The sequence below is a fragment of the Micromys minutus genome, assembly GCF_963924665.1.
Source record: "Micromys minutus genome assembly, chromosome: 6".
NCBI classification, from domain to species: domain Eukaryota; kingdom Metazoa; phylum Chordata; class Mammalia; order Rodentia; family Muridae; genus Micromys; species Micromys minutus.
This window is the reverse complement of record NC_137975.1, coordinates 41865809-41889026: the sequence shown is the minus strand read 5'-3', so window position 1 is coordinate 41889026 and position 23218 is coordinate 41865809. Positions and strand designations below refer to the sequence as shown.

Below are 23218 nucleotides of genomic sequence, written 5' to 3'. Positions count from 1 at the left end.
ACAACTCCATGCACTGTCAATGTGTTACAGTCGCCGGAAGGTAGGTGACATCATCAGAAAAGGCGGATCGCAGTTTTTAGTAGTAGAAAGGAGGAGGAAGAAGGAAGAGAAAACAACCAATATGGAGTGTTACTTATGGCTGCTTGCTGTTTCACTTTAGAGGAAGGTCAAATAACCCAGAGGTCAGTACTGCCCAGACAAGAGTTACCTGATACGTCTCCAGGGAGCACGCCTGTCCTTCCAATGTTGGTGAGCAAATGATCTATGTTTGGTACTGGTTGGGAGTCTACTGTGTTCTCCTCCTGCACTGCTGTCTATGGTTAACAAACAAAGAGCTCTTCATCATCTCTTCAAAGGCAACTCTCTTCAAAAGCCAAACAACATTTAGTAAAAAGATACATTCTTATATGGAGCATGAGTTTAATTTTGCATTGGCCAGATGTCACTAGTGGTAAAGTAGGCACCACAGTTATAATCTTATCAGACCAGTAACTGAGGAGCTAGATGCCTGCTTCCAGGGTGCAAAGCTGCTAACAGCACACAAAGCAGAAGACCAGGATGGCCGTGGCATCAGGAAGGAGCCTGTGTCCCACATGAAAGCAGCCGAACATTCGCAGACAATACTTACGAGAGGCTCTTCAGCACCCTCTTCTGTGAAAAACCAGTCATGCTAAAATTTAAAATAAAAAAGGTGAGAATAATTAAATAACCTCCGAAGTGTAGTTCTACCTTAGGGAACAGCACAGAAATAAGGGAAGTGAATTATAGGGAAAAAGCAGTGGAGACGACTTTCCTACCAGCTGTCAGCCAAAGGGAACTGGCAGGAGAAGCCGCGGTGTGAACTTACATGCTGGATGAGAGTCTCTACGATCTTATACTGGTCAGGCATGTGCGTGACCATGTGCGTCATGTTGTCTTCTGATGTTCTCACTAGAGTTGGACCAAAAACGATTGCTAGGTTTCTGGGTTCCATCTGAAAGAAAGGATGAATGTGGAAAATTAGATTAAATCTCCACAGCAGGTTTAGCATTTTGTTGCTGAAATTTATTTATGGAAAGTTGTTTCTGATAAAAAAATACAACTGGATGAAGAGAAGTAGAGTCTTCCTAGGTCGTACTGTCATGAGCAACTCCTCGAGTGACAATATGCAACGCCTAACTGCCATTCGTGTTTTCCAAGAAGTCTCTGATTAGATTTGAACCAAATCAATCTACCATCCTTAATTAACAAAGAAGGATTTCATGGCAAAAAAAAAAAAAAAAAAAAAAAAAAAAAAAAAAAAAAAGGATAAGTGGAATTTAAGAATAAGGAATTCTGTCCTTGGGACTGGAAGGAAGGGACAAGGACTTAAATACGTGCAAGGATCCAGATACTCCCCCACGTCATTAACTGAGGAAACAAGTCTGAAGACAACTTTCAACTTGCTTTTACCCTATCCAAATCTCCTGAAGTTCTCTCGGCTTAGCCTTGCTTCTTTCTTAGCATGACATCCTTTTGACCGGTTCACATATTCATTGACATACTATTCCGAATTTCTTGTCCAATTAAGGCAATCATAAGCGTGGATCCTGTTTTCTTTTATGTTACTTTGAGATTAAGTTTTGATTAAAATGTTAAATAACTTCAACCAATCTTAAGAACCCAAACTTTAACTAATCTTAAGAAACCATCAGGATATTTAAAAAAAGAAAAAAAATCACCACAAAACTTAAAAAAAAAGCACACTGAAAAAAATCCATCATTCAGGACCCCAGTGTACTAGATTATCTGTGAGGCACTGGCCTGCGCATACAGTCACCAGACAAAAGCCTGCAGCTTTCTCCTCTACTGAAACAACCATCACTTACCTTTAGCCTGTGTTATATGTAATACCATACCATACTCAGTGCAGAAAAATAATCTCCCATTAAATGTAGAATTTTCCTAAGATAATGACCTATTAAAATAAAAATTCAACCTTTGGGAAAGATCTAGGCACCAGCATCTGCGTCTTGTTCTGAAATATGCCATCATCTTATGCTAAACTTGTGCTGGTAAGCGTGGCCAAAGATCCTCCATGTCAAATATTTCTGTCAGGTGTGCAGCAGACTCTTGCTTATAGCTTCATTTAAGTCTTTAGACTAATCATATACATTAATATTTATGTACAGAAACGGTTGCCTTGTGTGAATAAATTTTAGCTAGTTCCTACATATAAGAGATAGCATTTGGCCTAGTTTTTTATTTCTGGTAATTGTTTGAATTATCATTTAAGTGCCAAAAAATTAGATTTAAAAAAAAGTCAAGAACAAACCAATGAATATACAAGGGCTGGACTTAGGCCTTCCCATCCCCCCCCCCCCCAATCTCCCCAGCCAGCATGGTTTTCACACGGATCCCCCAACAACTAAAGCAGGTGCTTACCCTGACTCTGTTGCCTGCCTGTAGATTCTGTTTCCCTGACTGGCCTGCCTTGTCTGGCCTCAGTGGGATAGGATGTGCCTAAGGCTACAGTGACTTGAGGCCCCAGGGTAGGTTGGTAACCAAGGGAGAACCTCCTTCTCAGAGCTGAAGGAGAGGTGGGGGAAGAGTCTGTGTGAGGCAGAGACTGAGAAGAGACGAGGGATTGTAATTAGGATCTAAAGTGAATGAATACGTTAATGGGAAAAGAGAAAAAGTCAAGGAAATAAAGTACTATATTGTCTTCAAGTCTGAGTATTAATCTAGCAAACCCCATATGCTTGTGACTCTAGTACTGATGGAGGGGTAAGAGGATAATACCTTTAAGGACACACAGGCTCTACAAAGGGTACCTGAGCTCCTTTCTCAAAGAATCCCTAAGTAAGTAAAACTTTTGGATAGATCTCTAAAAGAAAGGCTGGGCCAGGTGGGGTGGCCCTTGCCTTAGTTTTAGCACTCAGGAGGTAGATGAGATCTCTGAGTTTGAGGCCAGTCTGGTCTACAGAGCAAGTTCCGGGCAGATACACCACACAGAGAGCTTGTCTTAAAACACTAGCATCCTGCTGAACTGAAGATGAAAAGCGCCATCCTTCACGAATAACCAACTAGAGCACATTCCAGTGAGAATTACAATGGGAAAACTTTGATTTTTCTGTACAAACTTTCAGAGACAGCTCAGTAGACTGATGTCTTTGTGTTTGGCCTTTCCCCCTGTTAACCTTTCACAGCTCTTTCAGTGGAAGACAGTGAGCACCAAGGTAATGTGTGGTCTTCTCCATCTTCTCAAACAGGTTGCCAATGATGCACTGCTGGACCACTGAGCTCTGTCTCCCACCAGCAGGAAGTGATCTCAGAAGAGGAGTGTTAGCCATATTCCTTAGCTCTCTCTTTATGATCAGTATGACCATCACAGAATGTTAATGAATGGCCTGAGTTAGAAGGAGAATCATTTAACCTCTTGATTAATTGGATTGATACAATCATTCTGACTAAGCAGAGGATGAAAATAAACAAACCAGTAAAATATAATGTGTGACTCTTACCTAGATATAAATTAAAGAAATAACCGTACTGTAAAAACTTTTTAAAAAGAATGTCAAGAAAACCTGAATATGAACTGAGTATTTGCTACTCCTTATAACAGCTAATTCTGTGGTGTATGATAATGGGGTATTAAAAGAAGAAAGGAATCATACCAGTCTAATAGGAAACTAAACACATTCCAGAGTATACGGTCTGGTACCCTTTGACTGGTTTATCACACACAGGCTACCTACTCAAACTCATGGCATAAATCTGAAAACAAAAATAAGATTCTGACTGAATTCTGTTTCTTGCTGGATGAATGTAAAATGAAACATTTCTAAATGAAATTCGCTTCACAAGAGGACAGCTGCTGCCAGTGGAGCCTCTGATGTGGGGTGATCTTCAGAAAGACCTAGCCTCTTCAGTCTGAGGGACTCTTGGGCTTCGGTGAAATAAAAACCTTTTTAGCCCAGAGCAAAGAAGGCCAAGCCTCAGACTGAGAGTTCACTTCAGCGCTTACCCAACATACCTTATTTTTTTCTGAGTTTTCTGCCACTGTCTTCAGATGGGCTGAGAGAAACTTCAGTGTCTCGAAATGATGCTCGGGCAGATCATGAATCTGGAACATATTATTTTCAGGATGGATTTAAATGCTGCATTTGAGCTGCACCTCCCCAAGTAAAAGTAATACCTACTAGTCTCTTTAACGTTCTCAGCCGATCTAGAGGGTCTTCCTTACGATTGGCCTCGATGAAGTCCGCGTATTTGTCTGGCAGCCACAGGAAAAAGAGTGAGGTTAACTGCTTGGGTGAAATGTGGTCTCATTTTGTTCAAGGAACCACAATTTTAAATGGACAAGACTTTCATGCATCTCTAAATATAGAACTCTGAAATTTACTTTCTGGAGATGGTTCTTAATGATCTCCAAGCTTTTCCAACAATCATAAGGAGAGTTCTCTCAGTGGGACGCCTTTGAAGCTATGGTCTGGCATTCAGTCAGCCTGCCCATTATTCCTTTCTACCCAACAGCAGCACCTAGTACAGGGTCCTTTCACAATACTTTATGTCCAGAGAACTTGACTGGAACAATAACGTTTTAGCTAATGACAGACAGAGGCCAATATAGATCTTATTTTCATTTTACTGAAGTGTATCAATTTAGCAAATGAGTTTCACCAAAATTTATGAAAAGACTGTAAGTGACCAAAACCAGTTCTTAATTATGCTTTTTATATAATTTAGACCTTAGATAAGCACTGTTTCCTTCAGCCCTCATTTTTCTGGTTTGATCATGTTTCTAGCATAGGCTGAGCCTTTCCCTCTGGTGTGGACTGTGGGAGCTAACTCACCATTTGTAAAAAGAGGCTCAGGGAGCTTTCTGAAGAAGGATTTTAGTAAACTGCTTATCACATTCAAATCTCGCCATTTCTGGATATGCAAAACAGAAGTATGTTTGTGTCATTATAATGAAAGGAAAGGGGGATCAGTTAGTCCAATAGAAATGGACTTACATCATCTTGTATATCAATGTCAGCCATCCCCTTGTTGAGTTCTTCCTGCATGCTTGAAATGGCTGCATTGTTGCCGGGAACGCGGTAAATACCTGTGTATTCAAGACCCCTTTCTTCAACTAATTTGCAACATATGTCAACGATTAATGGAATATACTGCAAAAACAAGAAACCAGTAATTTATTTAACACAGTATTGGAGTTTGAAAATGAATTCCTACTGACCATCTCCGATTAAATCACTACTCTAGTAGAGTTAATATATTAGATAAAAAGCTTAAAGAAAGAAATTACTTGGCCAACAGAGCAGTCATCCTAAGGAAGGACAGTGCACTAGATGGGCAGACACAGCCTTTATCTGAAAGGCTGTGCACCTAGGCCCCACTATCTCAGACACTGGCCAGAAGTCCTGATAGATGGTTGGGCTCTCCTACCCGGTTGGTGTGGGCAGGCGGGCAGTCATCCAGCCTAACTCCGAAGGTCCCCGTGGCGGCTGGCTTTTTCTCAAAAGTCTTCCTCACGATGCTTGGAATGCCTCTTCTCCAAGTACCTTTGTCTTTGGGGGGACTGGTATCATCTTTTGATTGTTATTAAAATAAGATAATGTTATAAAAAAATGGAAACAGGACTATTTAAGTCTAACTCATCAATGCTTAATTAACTGTAGTCTTCTATTATAAAACAGTCTACATTCACCACCACAATTATTCTCTTCCTACTGTCATGCCTCCGACCTCTCCATATAACTTGTGAGACAGTTATATTTCTTCCCTTTCCCTTAGAAGGCAGAAGCAGTGTGTCCTCTTTGTAAGAGACAGGAAGCACTGCCTCTGTCTTACGGTGATGTATCTGGCCATTCACATTGCATCTGTAAGAATGCCTTCATGTGACTGTGTGTTCTCCTGCCCTTTCTCTTGATTAAAGAAACAGATGCCTCTGGCTTCACCTTAAAGGAAAATATCCACTGAGCTTGTACCATGTCTACAGTAAGCTTTGAGCTACCTGACCGGATGCCGCTGCATCTGCTGGTAAAAATAGCATAGCGGAGCAAGGACATACCCTCCAGATTCCAGCTTAACCCCTTGTTGCCGTTACCTTTACTGAGAAGCTTCCTCTCTGACTCCTCCTTTGGAGAATGTGGGCTTTGAGTCTTTGGCTCTGATTTAGCACCAAGCAAAGTTTGCCTGATGCTAAGACTCTGGCGAGGCGTTTTTGGCAACTGTTCTGTTTTGCTGTTGAAAGACAGAAACTTTTCTAAAAGTACTGTACATGTGATATCTATACATTAACCATAGGCATGGTGGGAGTCTCACCTCAGCAGACTGTTATACTCTTTGATTCTTCGACTAATTAGATCTCTGTTGGTAACTCCAGTGTCCTACAAAAGGAGCAGAAGGTGACAGTGGGAAGGGGCTATTAGACTACTAGAGGCAGAGGGTAAGTCTGAGTTTCAGGCTTGCTGCTGAACCAAGTTGTTAATACAAATGCTTTGACTTGCTCTCAGTGGAGACGCCACCATGCCGCAGATGGTCCAACTGCCTGCTGCTCCTGCAAGTGAGTTTGCTGTGTGCTTCCTGCATTTATTCAGCACCTAAGATAATTCTTAGGCCTCAGGGATTCAGTATCTCCTGAACCGATACGCTACACAAACTGCGTGACTGGGAGCACAAAGCTAACCTGTCTAATACCAGCATTCAATAATAGTACTACTGAGTCAAAGATGAAAAACTCCACCAGAATATGCTGAAGATAAACTTGAACTAGGAACCGTGAATTAGGAGTCAGGAGGCATCACCAGGGCAGATCATCAAGAACCCACGTTGCCCTGTGCCTCAAGTTAAAGCCAGAGCTGAGCAAACTGGACAACTCTATTTGTACCAATTGCAATTACACACTGGTATGTGTCTGCAAACATTGAAAAAAATATGTCATATTTTGAGTATAATGAAAGACATGTAGCCACCCAGGCAGGAATGAAAATACTTAGAGATTATGCTCTTTTTGGCTATCAGATTATTGCAACAATGATTCTCAAGAAGTTGGGATTTTCCCAGGAATCTCATGCTGAAAGAAGGAAAAGCTCTTCAACATCATGCATGGTGTCAATCAGAGCCTGTCTCCCAGAAAGAGACTTCGCTCTGCTCTGTACCTTGTCAAACCTGAGCCACAATGATGAGCAGGAACACCCTGACCCTGCTCAGCCATGCACGCCTTTCTGCCCTCATGCAGGGTTCCCAATCACAGTCCTGGGGAGCCCATCTGGCCTCTGTCCCTCTTCCTGGCATAACCACGCTGACTAAAGCTCTTCTCTACTTTTTACTATTACTCTGTACAAGCTTAAGAAGACAAGGTGCACATTTTCTTTCATAAGCACATCCTAGATTTTAATTTTTGTATGTGTGCATGTCTATATGTAGGTACAGGTCATGAAATTAGAAAAAGAACTGTGAGTATGGGAAAAGAAAAGGGACAAAAACTAAGGAGGCAGCAAATTCATGTGAGAAGAAGGCAGGCTCCTTGCAGGATGAAGGGGCTGAGGGAGAGGGATCAACTACGACAGAGTCCATATGAAAACATCCTAAGGTATCCTATTACTCTGTATGCTAATGAAACCCAAACAAGGTTTTTAAGCTGAATCTACCTCCAGCCTCTCTGCACACAGTTCGGCTGACACACTGCATTAAACAGCTGCAGACTGTAAGCTAAGTGTCCCAGTGACGGAAGCACTATCTTGACTACTAACATCCCTGCTGTAAAAGCCAACTCCTTGAAGGTGTGGACCAGAGGATCTCAAGAACAATAAAGCATTATTCGTTTCTTTAAAGGCTTATAACACGAGTTTTCATAGCACATGCTTTCTGAGAAGCTCGTAACTACATCACGGTAGATTGTACTTTGCTCGTACAACTCCATCAAAACAACACAAAACACAGTGCCTTTCCCAGCCACTCATCTCATCTGTACTGTAGCCTCGCCAGGTGTTACAACAATACTAATCTTACTATCAAAGAGGCTTGTGATTTGGTCAAAAAGGTTCCTACAGGTTCTATGCCACATGTAAGAGGCTTAAGCACCCACAGATTTGATATTCACAAGTGGATAACATAGATACCTCCTCGTAGGTACCAGGGACAACATTAATGATCAGGAAAACATGGGGCTCCTCTCTGTGGCTTGTTGTGAAAACGTGAGACTATGAATACCCTTTCTTCTTGTTTAGTAACAGTACTTTTCAGTAAGTAAAAGTAATGCAGGTACACATGAGTTTTCCTTTTTAGTGACTGAAAATGCAGTACCTTATTTCTTATAAAAATAATCTACCCAATGCATTTAGTCAGCCTAGGGAACACACTGTGAGAGTATTACATTTCACCCACATTCTTTGAAAAACATACCTCTTCATTTAGGTTGCTACTTTCCTGAATAGTCTTGATCCATGCTAACATATCATCTCTGTCTTCAGCCTGGAACAAGCATTCACAGTCAGACGTGGTAAGCCGGAACACATTCCTCCTCTTGGTCTCACTGTACGAGATGTCTATCAGGCAAGCGTTGACACTGATGGGCTGTTCTTCTTCTGATGGCGTTGTCTGCTCTCTTCTGTCTTTGTACAAGTAAAGTGAATGGCCCCGAAGGACAACATACATCTGTTTCCATGGCCGAATGCTGCCACCGACCCTCTAGAAAATGAATTAACAGTAACTAGTCCATGTTCATCAATATTCAATACAAGGCTAGCACTCTGTGCCAGGGTCACTAAGTAATGACTTTCATAAGAATACTTATGTACCTGTGATAGCAAATGTCTCATTTACTTGAAATCACATGAAAAGAGGAAGGATAAAAAAAAGTCAGTAAAAGTTCATGCAGCCAAGCCTGATTTGTGTTTGATCCTAGAGACTCACACAGTACAAGAGAACCAACTCCCGAAAGCTGTCTTCTGGCCTCCATGTCCCTCCCATGCCATATAGGCAATCACTCAGTGACATAAAAATAAATTTTAAAACGTAGCTGGGCCTGGTGATTCATGTCTTTAATCCCAATACACAGGAAGCACAGCTTCTGAGTATGAGGCAGCCTCGTCTACTTAGCAAGTTCCAGGCAACACAGTGAGACTCTGTCTAAATTAGAAAACCAATAAATAAAATTTTAAAATATACAACTTTTTTTAAATGTCACATATATGCAGATGAGGAAATGTATCTGCACCAATGCTAAAGACAGTGAAAATCCCAATGACAGGTGACAAAACTGAGTATAAAACCTAATAAATAAAATATATGCTACAGAGATGCATGGAAAGTGGCCATTAGTACAGTTTGCTTTTTGTTTTTATCATCATATGAATACTAAAGTAGTAAAAAAAAAAAATGTACTCAAAACAAAACAAAAAATTCAAGCCGGGCAGTGGTAGTACACGCCTTTAATTCCAGCACTCAGGAGGCAGAGGCAGGTGGATCTCAGGGAGCTTGAGGCCAGCCTGGTCTACAGAGTGAGTTCCAGGACAGCCAGAGCTATAGAGAAACCCTGTATCAAAAAACCAAAACCAACCAAACAAGCCAAAAAATAAAAACAAACCAAAATAAACAAAGAAATCCACCGAATAGTCTTCTTTTTCCTCCCGGTGCTAGGGCCTGACTCCGAGAATTGCTTGTATCAGTCAAGTGCTGCATCATTGAGCGTTATCTCTGGTAACAAAAGCAAAAACAGAACCCAAAACCCCCACCATAATATAAGTAAAAAAAAAAAAAAAAAAAAAATCAAGTTTAGATCAGAGACATGCTAAAACACTCAGGAGTCCTGGAAAGAACATGTACAGACAGGAAGTGAAGTCACCAACGGCATCAGCTCTGCTCGGAAAAGCAGGACTGTCCACATCCAAGTCTGTTTGAAAACTTAAATTCTTTGCCAACACTGAATGGAATTTCTTATGCAAAGATTTTTTTGTGTTGGATTCTACCTACTGAGGCACATGTTGATACCATTGGATTTGTTTGTATCATTTAGTGTTTGTAAAATAAAATGAACTCAAAATTAAAGAGAACCAGGCTAAATATTTGTAGATGACTAGTAAGGAGAACTCTTACTGAGTGACTTGAAAGCCTCTCCGATAGCCGATCCTGGTAAATCAGAGGCAGGGCTCCTCCCTAGGTACCATTTCTCTGTTCACACTGGCACACTGTAAGGTGATGTACTCCACGTGTAGCTGGCATTCAAGACAGAATGCAGGAAACTACCCCACGGATCAGATTTTCCTTTGTTATGAATGCACCTTGCACCTGGGAGCCTTACACGCTCACATGTATGTGCTTCCCTTATTAGGCCTGAATTTCTGATGTCACATGAGCTGAGAAGGCATTACCTTGCCCTTATCGGTGACAAGTGGTCGGAACTGGAGCCACCCTTCTTTGGCTGCATCACTGAAGACCTCGGAGGAAGAACCCTTTCTGGATCCAGAGTCTTCTGATGACTTCTGGCTGTCTGTGATCTACAGAAAGGACCAAGAAAACAGTAAATGTTAGCTTTTCTTTTTATAAATATTTATACATGAAAATAGTGTTGGCAAGATGTCATATTTAATATTCTATATAAGACACTATGGAAAGGTCTGGGTTTAGAAGTCATACCAGAAACACTTCTAATCCTTTTTTTAAAAGTGAACTGGTTTCCATTTGTTTTTCAAAAGACACCTGTAAAATAGCATGACTCCCCTGGTCTCATGGACTCACATGTTTGCAGAAAGAGAGTGGGGGTTGGGAGTGGGACAAGCAAGAAACCAGGTATAGTGGTACACCCCCATGACCTCAGCACTCAGGAGGCGCAATGGGAAGATCTCAAGGTGTACAAATAATGACTGTGTGCCTCATTTATAGTCTGGGACAAGCCAGGGCTGCAGAGTGAGTTCAGAGACACCCCACAGTGAGATCTGGCTCTAAGACAAAATGAAACATCTTAGTGATCCATTTATGACTGTGCTCCTGGAGGAGGAGCACAGTGAGACCGAACACGCAGTGACGAAATGGTGGTCACAGCAGTGCCTTTTCATAGGGAAGAGCCAGCCTAAGAGGTCAGATGAAAAGTGCAGGGAAATCACATATTCATCAGTGTAGTAATTTACAGTAAACGGGAATACAAGAGCTAAGGAAAGGCAGATCTTGTCTATGGTAGGGGGAAGGGAATTCAACCTGAAACCTGAAAGTGAGGAATCCGACCACCTTACATAGAGAATGGTTTCTAAAGAAACAGGCATGAAGACATGGGTGACGGGGAAGAAGGGGACAATTGTCGGCAGAGTGAAAGGAATGGAACACTCAGGCAATGGTCTGAAGACAGTCCAATACTGAAGAGAGTGAAACAAAAAACACAACTAAGTTGTACAGTTTGGCTGGAGCCTACGGGAGAATGGAGGGAGAGCCAATGAGATGGAGAGAAGGGATAAAACGACCTAAGGTAACTACTCAAACCTCGGGCCGCTGTTCTGGGAGGAAGCCAGTATAGGCTCTGCTTCGGGCATTCCAAAATGTTAACAGTGCAGAAGGCGAAGCAACGGAGACTCAGTTGTACTTAGACGCTGATTATGAAGTGGGGGTAGGGTACAGAAGTACTTCATGGGGCCGGGAATTGTGTAATTTTTCTGAAAGGCTGCAGTAAGCTTAAGTTCAAAGTAGCCATCAATTGTGGGGCTGAGTGTCACCGGCAGCCTTGGCACAACATCATCTTCATGTGTGAACTGAGGGGAAGGGACTGCATACGTGGTTTTCAAGAAGATTCACTATAAAAGGACAAACGAGTAGTAGAGAAAAATGTAGATTCCAGAAGGCTTCTGCTTAACATAGGCAGATCATGGGCGGAGGAGGAGCATGGGGAATCTGACTGCAGAAGAGGGTGGATGCCGGGAAAGCAAGTGCCGATGCCTGCCACAGAAGTCCGCTGCTTGCTGGCTTTCGGCAGGGTCACGTTCCTAGTACAAAGTCCTTATGGGGAGAGCAAGAAAGGAAGGGAGCTACGGGTACAAATGCATCCACAGTCATTCCCCGGGTGGTACATAGGAACAATTCCTGCCTGGTCATTCAGAATGTGAAGAAAAGGAAGTGTGGTGGAGACAGTACAAATGTGACTATAAGCACAGGCAGAGGAAGGTACAAGCTTTTAGGAAAAGAGAAACACTGCTAAGCAGGTTGATCTGGGCCTTGAGTTGGTGATGAGAAAAACAGCCCAATGCTTATAGGCATTATATACTTGGTCAAAATGCTTAAAAATTAAAAAATATAACTCCCATTTTTCAAGTGTAGTGGATGCAGACTAACGTTATACCATTTAAAATCAAAATATCCAAAAGAGAAAGTACATATTTTTGGAAGGGTTAAAAACAAACTAAGGTATAAACATTTATTATTTACTTGATATCTTTAAAATATTAAATACTAACCTTGATTCCCTTCAGGCTAGACACGTGCTTAAAGGATCTGTTGGAAAAGTATATAAATATGTGTAATAAATATAAACTCTTGATGTAAGAATTGACTATAACTAAATTTTCATTAATAAGATGACATTTCATCCTTACCATGTGATTGATGCTTTATTGTTCAGTGTAAGTGAGAACAGCTACGTTATAACTATGTACATTTCCAATTCAATGACAGCAGCCTTCTCAGCTAACCTGGCAAATTAAAGCTGTTTCTGCCTTTTTTGCTTTAAGTGTGCCACTTTTTAAAAACCTTTGTACCAAGGGAAAAGCTACTCAGGCTGAGTGCTGGGACTGAAAGCTCAGGAGATGCAGAAGTCAGACAGCAGTCAGGTAGCGCTGGCCACACGGGTACACACTGTTGCTCACCGGAGGGATCCGGATGTAAGCCATACTGGTTCCTCCAAGGGTAGGAATGCAAAACCTGTTCTCCGCCCAGTTTGATGAAGCAGATGTGCTTTCTACCCTGGTGACCTTTTTACCATTGGTGTGTAGTCAGAGACCTTCTGGCAATAAGTCTCCTCCAGACCCCTTTTATCAACCTGTTTTTCTCAGTCAATCTACAGAACCTCCCTTTATGCAAAGTGCCATTTGTACCTTACAAAGGGTTTTTTGATGTAGTCCTGTCTAATCTTTATTTAGCTTACTTTGTTCCTCCAAAAAAAAAAAAAAAAACTTATATACAATTTGTTGTTCATGTGAGACTGAGTTATCACCAGAAAAGTTTTCATCTAATTGTGCTGTGCCTAAAATAATTATGATTGAACCACTCAGAGTTAGACTCCACAAGTTTAAGCCAACACTGGCTACTGAGTCATGTTGAACCAGACTGTGTTCTTGCCTGTGGATCACCTCTCTGCCTGCCCGGTAAGGCCAGAGACCCCACCTGTAAGCACGCATATCCATCCATACTCTTGAGTGCTTCCAAGAAGGAGAGAAACAAATGCTGTCATAACAGGTTTGTATTAATTCTTCAAAATAACTAAACTTTTAGGATGTGACTCAATATATCATTGTTCTCTCAAAAGCCACCTCAAACAAGAAGGTAATTAGAAGCAAGTATACAAACCTCATCCTGAGAATTACCAGGATAGAAAGAAAGGGCTGGAGCCTGCAGAGAGCTTGTGTCACAGTTCACGCCCACCTCTGGGGGTAAACACTCTAATAGTAACCCCAAGCTTTGTGCACCTACAGCTTTCAGTGAAAACAAACTGGTGATAAAGACACTCAGAAAGAGGAGCCCAGTTTCAACATATGAAACTACATGAAACTACACGCAGGAATAATGTGATCACTGAGATTATCAAAGAATCTATACAAAATATGCTAACTACTCTTAAGAAAAGGTAAAACCCCACATGAACAAAGAGCTAAAGGCAATACAGAGGACACCATTAACTGTATAATTCAATAACATCGCAGCCCATCATCCTCCCCATTCAACGGAAACTCGCCAGGCACCAGTCAGCAGCAGTTAGGGGGCAAGTGAGTAGGGCACTGCCTGAAGGCATGTGGGGAGACATTTTCCTCACGGGTACAGTAAGCTAGCCAGGCCAAGGTAAGTAACTCCACCCATGCCCATGCAAGCTTTCATAATTAACTCTGTGAGACACACACACACACACACACACACACACACACACACACACACACACACACACACGGAGTTGTGTGGGATCTAGAAGGAGTTTAGCAGGACAAGAGAATGCAGCAGGGAGTTAATAGTCTGAAATATTGATTATACTTAAATGTTTTGAAATGAGGAAACATAGTGCTACAATCTTCGAAGGAAGCAGTGCACAGCCCGTGTGGGGAGGAGCCTGGAGTGCAGAGGTTACTGACACATTTTAGTGAAGGGAGCAAAAGGCTCAAACAGGTCACACTTCCAACCTGGTATCATTGGGAAAATTCCTACTGAGCTGGAACACTGTGCCCTGGCCGTATCTCACAGGAACTGCTCTTACGTGACTAGTCCTAGAAGAACTAATTTAGTTAGAATATAAATGACAATGTGATGAAATTTAGGATATTCAACAAAGGTGACAACTAAGAAAGTTCCTTGATAATAGTGTCACTGTTAAAAGCTCTCAGCATTCCCTAAACTAACCTATAAATTAGACACTGTGTCAATAAAAAACCCCACACAAAAAGAACTTAAAAATAACATTTTAAGGTTCAAATAATAAAATGAATCTAATAGCAGGATTTTGAAAGAATACATCATAATGATGAGTAACAGCATTGCCTCATTGTAAAAACATTATAAAACCACTAAATTAAGTAGAAACTGATACAAATTAACAATAATAAATCCACCGAACATAATGTAACTTCCAAATAAAACAAATTGCATATAATTCAGTGCATGTAAGGATAATACTAAGTGGGAAATGGTGTTGTCAGGTGATCTGGAGTTGCAAAGATGCTAAAAGCTACAGTTAGCACTGTACCTCATTCATTGACATGCCTCAATTACAGAAGAACCGAGTAAGTGAAAAAGTAAAAAAGACATAAAATTCAGAAGTAAATATGTAGAATTATTTTGAAACAGAAATAGTCTTTTGCAATGTAATTCAAATCCCTAAAGCCATGAAAAATTTCCAACTTTAACTGAATACAAATATTTTAAACATTTTTTGCAGTTAAAAGATTTTTTAAAAAATGAAAAAGTTAAGAAAAAAATTTCAATCCACCCCAGCAAAGTGTTACTTGTCTTTCCCTGAGCAGCAGAAAACATGGCAAAGGCATCAATGAGTGGCCTAAGTGGCTGCTGACACTAGCCACATGACCCCAGCCAGCACTAAACTGTACCAGCTTCATCAGCTCGGAAACAAACTCACAGTGCCCCAAAGCTTCCATACATTGCCAGGAAAAACACGATTTAGTACATTCTTTAAGAAAAGAGTGGCTGACCATACATATTAAAATAAAAATTCAGCTTTTGAAATGTACTGATCCAATTTTCCATTATAGGCACACATATATTATATATATATACTGGGTAAGAATAGTCATGGAGTAGTGTTTGAAGTCACAATTCCAAATATCTACTAACCTAAATGCCAACTAAAGAATATAGCCTATAGTTAAAATAGACAGTGTAATTGCTTGGTGAGATACTAAACAAATATAGAAAACAATGTGGCAAAAATATCCAAATGGAAAGATCTCCTGACTCATGTGTGTATCAAGCTACCAATCTGCTTATGAAAATAATTAGAACATATCCATTTATAAGCACCTTTGGATGTATGTGAGTCTTACGTTTAAACAGTACTAAATAACTACCAGGGTAGGAGAAGCATCTTATACCTATCAAATAGCATATTACTACATAAAAATAAAAACATTACTTCTAAATCCAATTGGAAGTTACTCTGATACTATTTGATTTGCATTTCTAATGTCAAAGTTAGAAAATAAGACCACCTTACATTCAGGGCTTCTAAGCCAAACTCATTATGAATAGCATTCATATAAAAACATCTAAAATAGACTTACAGTTTTGCATCTTCTCTATAATCATCCAGTCCTTCATCATAGGATTTTGATCTTTCTGTCTTAGAGTTGTGCTGGCCATCCAGGCTGGGAGGTCCAACAGATTCTGCAATTAAATCCAGCACTCAGCTTTTAAGAGGTTTTGCGGATTCTTTCAATGGGAAAAGAGTTGCCCATGAACTGAGGTCCAGTGTGCAGAACCACTTTAAACGTACCTTGGTCATGGGAGAGCTGACGGCGAATCAAAGGAGCAGAGGTCGTGAGGCTGGGAGGAACGGTTGCAATGGAGGGGACCTGGGAGGGGACCTGGGAGGTGGAGGCGGAGATGACAGCAGACGCAGGAATATGTGCGATCTCGTGATCAATGCTAGGACTGGTCGGCTCATCTGGAAGGAAGGAAGACAGTTACTGAAACCCGAAAAACTTGAGAGCCAAATAAAGGTCTAACAGCTATCAAACCACCAGTAAACGACACAGCTAAGTGTTAAAATTCATCTCACACCAACACTATTCAAGTGATGCATAACTTCTTCTAATTAGTAAATAAAAACAAGCAGAGCAAAGTGTAGGAATTCAGAACCCAAATGGACTAAAGAATTGGGAAAAGCTGAGGAGGACGATGGCCCCATGGGAAGACCAGCAGCCTCAACTGACCTGGACCCCTGGACCCCGAGATCTCTCAGACACTGAGCCGCCAACCAAGCAGCATACACAGGAGCTGGTCCAGGACCCCTGACACATACAGCAGAGGACTGCCTGGTCTGGCCTCAGTGAGAGAAGATACACCCCAGGGAGTGGGGAGGTCTGGGGGAGAGGGAGGAGGTATGGGATTGGGGGGGGGGCAGACTGGGAATAAAGACTGGACTGTAAAAAAAGGATTAAAAAATAAAACAAATAATCAGACATTATGAAAAAAATTTTACTTTTCAAGCCCGAGTTCCTGTGTCCCCTGTCATCTTGTGTCTGTCTACCCATCCTGTGCCCTCACCCCACTCCCTCACCCCACACTCCCTTTAATTTTTGTAGGAAGATAATGAAGCCCAATCACTAGCAGCCAGAAGTTGCATGCTACCCAGACATTATACTCTACTTGGAATCATGAAAAGGTCTCTCCTTTCCCAGACATGTGTCAGCCATAACTTTCCCCGTTAGCTTTGTACTCATAGAAACAGGAATTCTGTGCTGTGAGTTTTTACCTTCCCCAATCCTCCATCATCTGTCAGACAAATGTGTATGCATGCATGACAGCTAGCATTAATGGTACTTATTATGTGCTAGCACATGTAAATGGTTTCTATATCCCAGTTGCTGTAATACAAAACCCTCAAGCATGTGACTTCGCAGACTAACTCAACAGTACCACGTAAAGCAAGGCTGACACTGAGTCCTGCTCAGCACCTGCCTGCCCATCAGTGAGCAATACTTTCATTCTAAACGCCTACTTTTGTAAAACCATCACTGATTTAAATGCTCATGTTTTAAGATAAGAGAATGTAATTAAATAAGAGGCTAGCACTATGAAGCATAAAATTAGATGTCTTACCATGACATCCTTTATCAATAAACTATGTAAAACTGAATCTCGACTATTTGGTTCAAAAGGTCAAAAGCAACTTGTAACAACCATGTAATGATCAGTATTTTAGCAAAAAGAACTAATGCCTGAGAAATTGTAACATTTCTACTTTATGAGTATGAACGTGTGGTTTTGCAGGTTTTTTTTTTAAGAGCAGCTGTTTATCATTTTAGCCAAATAAATGATTCTGAAACCATCTCTGACCTACTTTTACTAAACATGTATGACAAAAGCATGTATCAAACACTGAGAATCCACTAATTATTTGTTCAGAAGCAAGAAGACTTGCTCGAAGAATCTTAATTCAAAGAAATAAACATTTTTACAAGAACTAGTAGTACTTAAAACTATAATTGGGATTTAAGTTCTTGAAAATGTAACGGATTTTTTCAAATGATGTATAAAGTAAGTTTTAAAAATCTGGGGTCTGGGGAGATGATGGCTCAGTGGCTAGAAACAGTGGCTATTGATCCACAGGAGCAAGGTTCCATTCCCAGTAGCCACATGGCACCTCACAACCATATGTCCCAGGAAATCCTCAGACACCAGGCACACGTGGTACACAGACACGCATACATGTAGGCAAAACACAGTTAAACATAAATAATTTAAGATTTTAATTATTATTGTTGAGGTTGTAAATGATGTTTACATGTTGGCATGTGTGCCAGACCATGTGTGTGCAGGTCAGTTTGTACAAGTTCTACCATCCACCTGATTACCCTGAGAAATACAATTTTTATTCCTTTTCACATTATGTATACTTTTCTATTACGTTAGAGACACCGGTTTTGAAATACTACTATATATGAAGACACAAAGTAGTCCCAACTTCAGAACCTGGTCTCACCAATAGAAAGGCCATTCCCAAAGGGTTCTAACAGTATCTAAGGATATTCCCTCCTCCCACTGCAGGACAGGCATTCTCAGCAGACTATGGGCTTCCTCTAGATCAAGCAGCAGGACACAAAGCAAGTAAAGCCCAGGACTGTGGAAAACATTTCCTGAATTCATCTGACCATGTGAGATGAAAACTAGAAGTCTGCAGCCAGGAACCTGTGACAGGATGACAAATGGGCCTCGGAAGAGAGTCAGAGGCATCACCACAGTGAGTGCAGACAGCACCCACATCAGACAGCTCACAGACACTTACAACTCCAGCTCCAGGGGACTGACACCCTCTCCTGGCTTCTGCCAGCACCGTGCAGAAATAATTAACACGAGGGCAGAAATTAAATAGAGAGAAAAAACTACAAAGAACTAATGAAAGAAAAAGTTAATTCCCTGACAGCGAGAGAGCCACTGCAGCCAGAAAAAGATGGCAATGTTCTCTGTTTGTAGATGGCACGATCACTGTGATAATTCTGTCACTGTCAACCTGCTCAGACTTGGAGCCATCATGGAAACACACTCTCTGGGTGTGTCCAAGAGAGTGTTCCCAGAGTGTAACTTAAAATGGGCAGCACAAGTGATGGGGAGGTGGGTCTGACTGAACGAAGAAACTCTTGAGTTCCACCTTCCATCTCTCTCTGCTTCTGCACTGCAGACAGTGTGCCCAGCTGTCTCACTTCCTTGTCATGAAGACTCCATCAAATATCTTTAGGACATAGGAGAGGATGCAGGTCAGCTGGAAGTGTCTGCCAAACACGCATGAGGGCCTAGGCCGGGTCACAGCTCCTCATAAAGCAGGTCCGTCCCCATCACCAGAAAATAAAGGCCAGCTCATCCTCAGTATAGAGCTCTAACTCAGCCTGGGCTCCTGGGTCCCCATCTTGGAAATAAAACTCAACAACAATAACAATAATGAGAACAATTAACAACAAACTGTTATTACAAATAAATAAATTTAGTCAAATTCCAGGACACAAAACAACCGAAACCATGCAAAAGTTGGCAGCATTTCTATGTATTCATCAGTAGCTTTTGGGCTATTTGAAAATGTCATGAAAATAATTCCATTTACAATTAGTTACAAAGATGAGAACCTTGAAAAATAAAAGAAGCAATTGATAAATGGTCACTGTACAAAATTCATAAAGTACCAATCAAAGAATTCAAGAAACAAGCAGCTACAAGAACGCTTTGTCTTAGGGAAGCTTAGGGTGTTGGGAAATGTTCATGCTACCCATCAGTTCCTATGAAAACCAACAGCCTCAAAGATGAGACCTGCCCACTTACAGCCAAAAGCCCAGGAAGGAATACTGTGCAATGAGAGCTGGGTGGTTTTTTCAAGATGCAGCTACTGGGAAAACGTATCAATACCCAGAAGAAACCAGTCCCTTTCTATATACAACAGCCAGTTCAAAACGATAACAGTCTTGCATGTACAAAATTACCAGAAAAGAAAAGAACAGGAAAAGTTCCATGATGTTAATTTGAACAAGGATTTAAAAAAAAATAAAGTACCAAAGAGCATACAACAAATGCAAAAACAAATGGGATTGATTATATCAAAGTTAGAAAAAATAATCAAGGTGAACAGAATATATAAAATGAGAGAAAACATCTATAAATTATACGAATGACAAGGGCTCAAAATGTCTGGAATATTTAAGGTATTCAATAACCTCCATCACTAACTGAATAAACTGATTTTAGAATGAGCAAATAATCTGAATAGACAACCACATTTCTAAGAAGATGCGCACACTGTTAGAGGCCTGTGAAAAAACACCAGCAGGAAACTGCACTGGACTACCACCTCACTCCAGCCATTACCCAGAAGATTCGGGTAACAGGAGCTGACAAGGATGTGCACGCAATCCTCACACGCTTAGTGGGAACATGCAGAACAGGAGGAAGATTCTTCACAGAATCAAAAAAGATCTTCCATGTGATCTAGCAATCCTACTACTGGATACATAAGCAAGGGAAGTGATGTCATCATGTTAGAGAGGCATCCAAATTCCAGGCATACCACAGTGTTATTCACAAGAGCCAACAGGGAATCGACTGAAGTGTTCATGGTTGAGATCAAGACACAAATATAATGTGGAACGAACACACACACCCCAGAATACCATGCAATGATATTAAAAAACAACCATTATTGGGTTATGCAGGAGAAAGAGATTCTGGAATTTTAAGCACTACTGGGAGAACATTAACTCTCAAATACTTAGGAAGAGGTTTGAGCACATATGTCATAAAGAGGTAACAAATGTGAGAGGGGGGCGGAAATGCTAATCACCTCATCTGCTCACTGGACAATGTATCTGATTAAATACTGCATCATGGGGCTGGAGAGATGGCTCAGCAGTTAAGAGCACTGAATGCTCTTCCAGAGGTCCTGAGTTCAATTCCCAGCAACCACATGGTGGCTCACAACCATCTGTAATGGGATCTGATGCCCTCTTCTGGTGTGTCTGAGGACAGTGACAGCGTACTCACATATATTAAACAAACAAATAAATATAATCTTCAGAAAGATATAGCCCTGTGTCCATCTCATAAGCATTTACAACTGTCAATTAAAAAATGAAAGCAGAATACATGGCACATGCAAGGTTTAATCACAGCACTCGGGAGGCAGGGGCAGGTAGATGTCTGGGATTTCCAGGTCTGCCTGCATCTGCATAGTGAGTTTCAGGCCAGTCAGAGCTACATGAGACTGTCTCAAAAAAGCAAAAGAAAAAGAGAGAGGTAGGGAGGGAAAGAAAGGGAGGGGAGAGTAAAAGAGGGGAGGAGAGAGAAGAAAAGGAAAAGAAAGAAAAGAAACAGAAGTAGATAAAACAAGAAGCGGAGCTGGAGAGATGGTTCCCTGGTCAAGAGGCTCTGCTACGGGAACCAGTTTCTACTCCAGTACCCAAATGGCAGGTCACAGGTACTGTAACTAGGAAAGGCCTCTGTAAGTAGTAATGCCCGTTTCTGGCTCTGCAGGCACTGCACACACATGCTGCACAGACTTACACGGAGGCCAAATATTCCTACAGACTTTCTTATCAATAAAAATGAAACAAACTTTCTTCCTACACCCTTTGCCAATGTAGCTCTTCTCTTAGTACCCAGCACCCTGTGTTAGAGCAGGATGCTGTAGTATGGGACCGAGAGTCAACCCGCTAAAATACACTCATTTATGACACAAATATTTAAGAAGCCTTTCAAATGTAGTAAATATCCCTTTTTAAAATTACATCAACAGAGACAAATAAAAAGACAGAAAGCTCCATTCTTGTTTATAACAAGACAGGTCTGTGTTGCCTAGGCTACTCAGCTTCCATTTTATAAATGGTTAATCATTTCAGTTTTTTATTTGCCTAAAAAGGAATTTGAAGGTTTTCTCAAGACATAGGTAGACTTGTAAAGTATATATGTAACAAATTTTCCAACTATTGCTAATAACTAATATTCTTGATTTAAAAATGAAATGTTGAACTTTTCTACATTACTACAGTTTAAGATTAATGTTACATGCATAATAAAATGTAAGGGGAATCTTGTGCTTTAGGCACATGGACAATGACATGAAATAGATTAGTCCCTGCACTCAGTGTGTTCGGCTTTGTAGAGATGTGCACCTGACTGCCATTCGTCTGAGCATGCATATGAAGCAGCTATTTTAAACACAATAAGAAAAGCCTAAATAGATTAGGGATATCTGGCTGGACAGTGAAATACAGCCTAGCAGAGGGGCCACTGGTTATCAGTGCTGCCCCAAGATATCTGACATATTGTGAGATAGCAAGGAGTTTGGGAAGGTAGCAGAGGGGAGGCACAGAAAAGATCCTAGTGGGAGTGAGATCAGATCACCGAGGAGAGCCAGAGCTGGGTGGCCTTACTGGCCATAGCAGACTCCATAGTTCGTGTCTATTTCAGGAGAGACGGGAGGGAAACAGGAGGTCTGAGAGGGTGTGACCTCCCACCACTGCCTGCTGAGTGAGGACAGTACTAGGATGAAGGGAGAGGCTAATGATGCACTGAGGTGTGCACCTTCCCCAGATTATCCCTAGAACAAAGTAAATGCACAAGTAAAATCTACAGAATGAGCCTAGAAAGGAGAAGATACTGCTCAAATTCAGGGCTCTTATGATGTTCTATATATGTTTGGCTCAGAGAGTGACACTATTAGGAAGTGTGGCCTTGGTGGAGTAGGTGTGTCACTATGGGAGCTGACTTTAATATCCTCATTCTAGCTGCCTGGAAGCCAGTCTTCTGTTTGACTTAGGAACAAGATATAAAACTCTCAGCACCTCCAACTCCATTCCTTCCTGAACACTGCCATGCTCACACCTTGATGATAATGGACTGAACCTCTGAACCCGTGAGCCAGGCCCAATTACATGTTGTCCTTATAAGAGTTGCCTTTGTCATGGTGTCTGTTCACAGCAGTAAAACCCTAAGACAGCTCTCCTGTCTCATGTACTCATTTGTACAAATGAGGTTTGTTTTGAACCTCAGTGACCCACTAGAATCTTCTATGATCACAGGAACGTGGATGTAGGCTACCTAAAGGAGGGGGAGTGACTGACTCAAAGGTAGCTGCATCACCAAAAGACCCACCATGGTGTGGTGACAACTCAGGAGACCACGGCCAAGTCTTCCCCCAGCAACAATGTACTACTGACAAACCAAGGGCAGGGCCTGGCTGCTGTTGATACAGCTAGATCAACAACTAGGTACAACAGCTCTGCTGATTCTCTTGACCACAGATGGTAGGAGAAACTGATTTAACCAAGACTAAAAAACAGGACAGAGAAGGTCA

At 41.3% G+C, this 23218-nt stretch overlaps 1 protein-coding gene across 6 annotated transcripts in view; it reads right to left on the bottom strand.

Annotated features, from left to right (window-relative positions):
- The window catches only part of ARHGAP21 (Rho GTPase activating protein 21), a 121671-nt gene that overhangs the window by 6700 nt on the left and 91753 nt on the right, over nt 1-23218 (bottom strand). For 3 of the 6 annotated variants that reach the window (XM_080918023.1, XM_080918026.1, XM_080918024.1), the window contains 16 exons: nt 16157-16327; nt 15945-16047; nt 14334-14426; nt 12405-12441; nt 10338-10463; nt 8371-8655; nt 6289-6353; nt 6071-6207; nt 5410-5552; nt 4977-5132; nt 4815-4893; nt 4161-4234; nt 3995-4084; nt 848-973; nt 629-670; nt 209-314 (listed from right to left, as the gene is read on the bottom strand). In XM_080918023.1, the coding sequence (XP_080774149.1) occupies nt 209-314; nt 629-670; nt 848-973; nt 3995-4084; nt 4161-4234; nt 4815-4893; nt 4977-5132; nt 5410-5552; nt 6071-6207; nt 6289-6353; nt 8371-8655; nt 10338-10463; nt 12405-12441; nt 14334-14426; nt 15945-16047; nt 16157-16327 (1833 nt within the window). The remainder of the gene's footprint in view (nt 1-208; nt 315-628; nt 671-847; nt 974-3994; nt 4085-4160; nt 4235-4814; nt 4894-4976; nt 5133-5409; nt 5553-6070; nt 6208-6288; nt 6354-8370; nt 8656-10337; nt 10464-12404; nt 12442-14333; nt 14427-15944; nt 16048-16156; nt 16328-23218) is intronic. The other 3 variants (XM_080918027.1, XM_080918028.1, XM_080918025.1) reach the window with 2 other exon arrangements.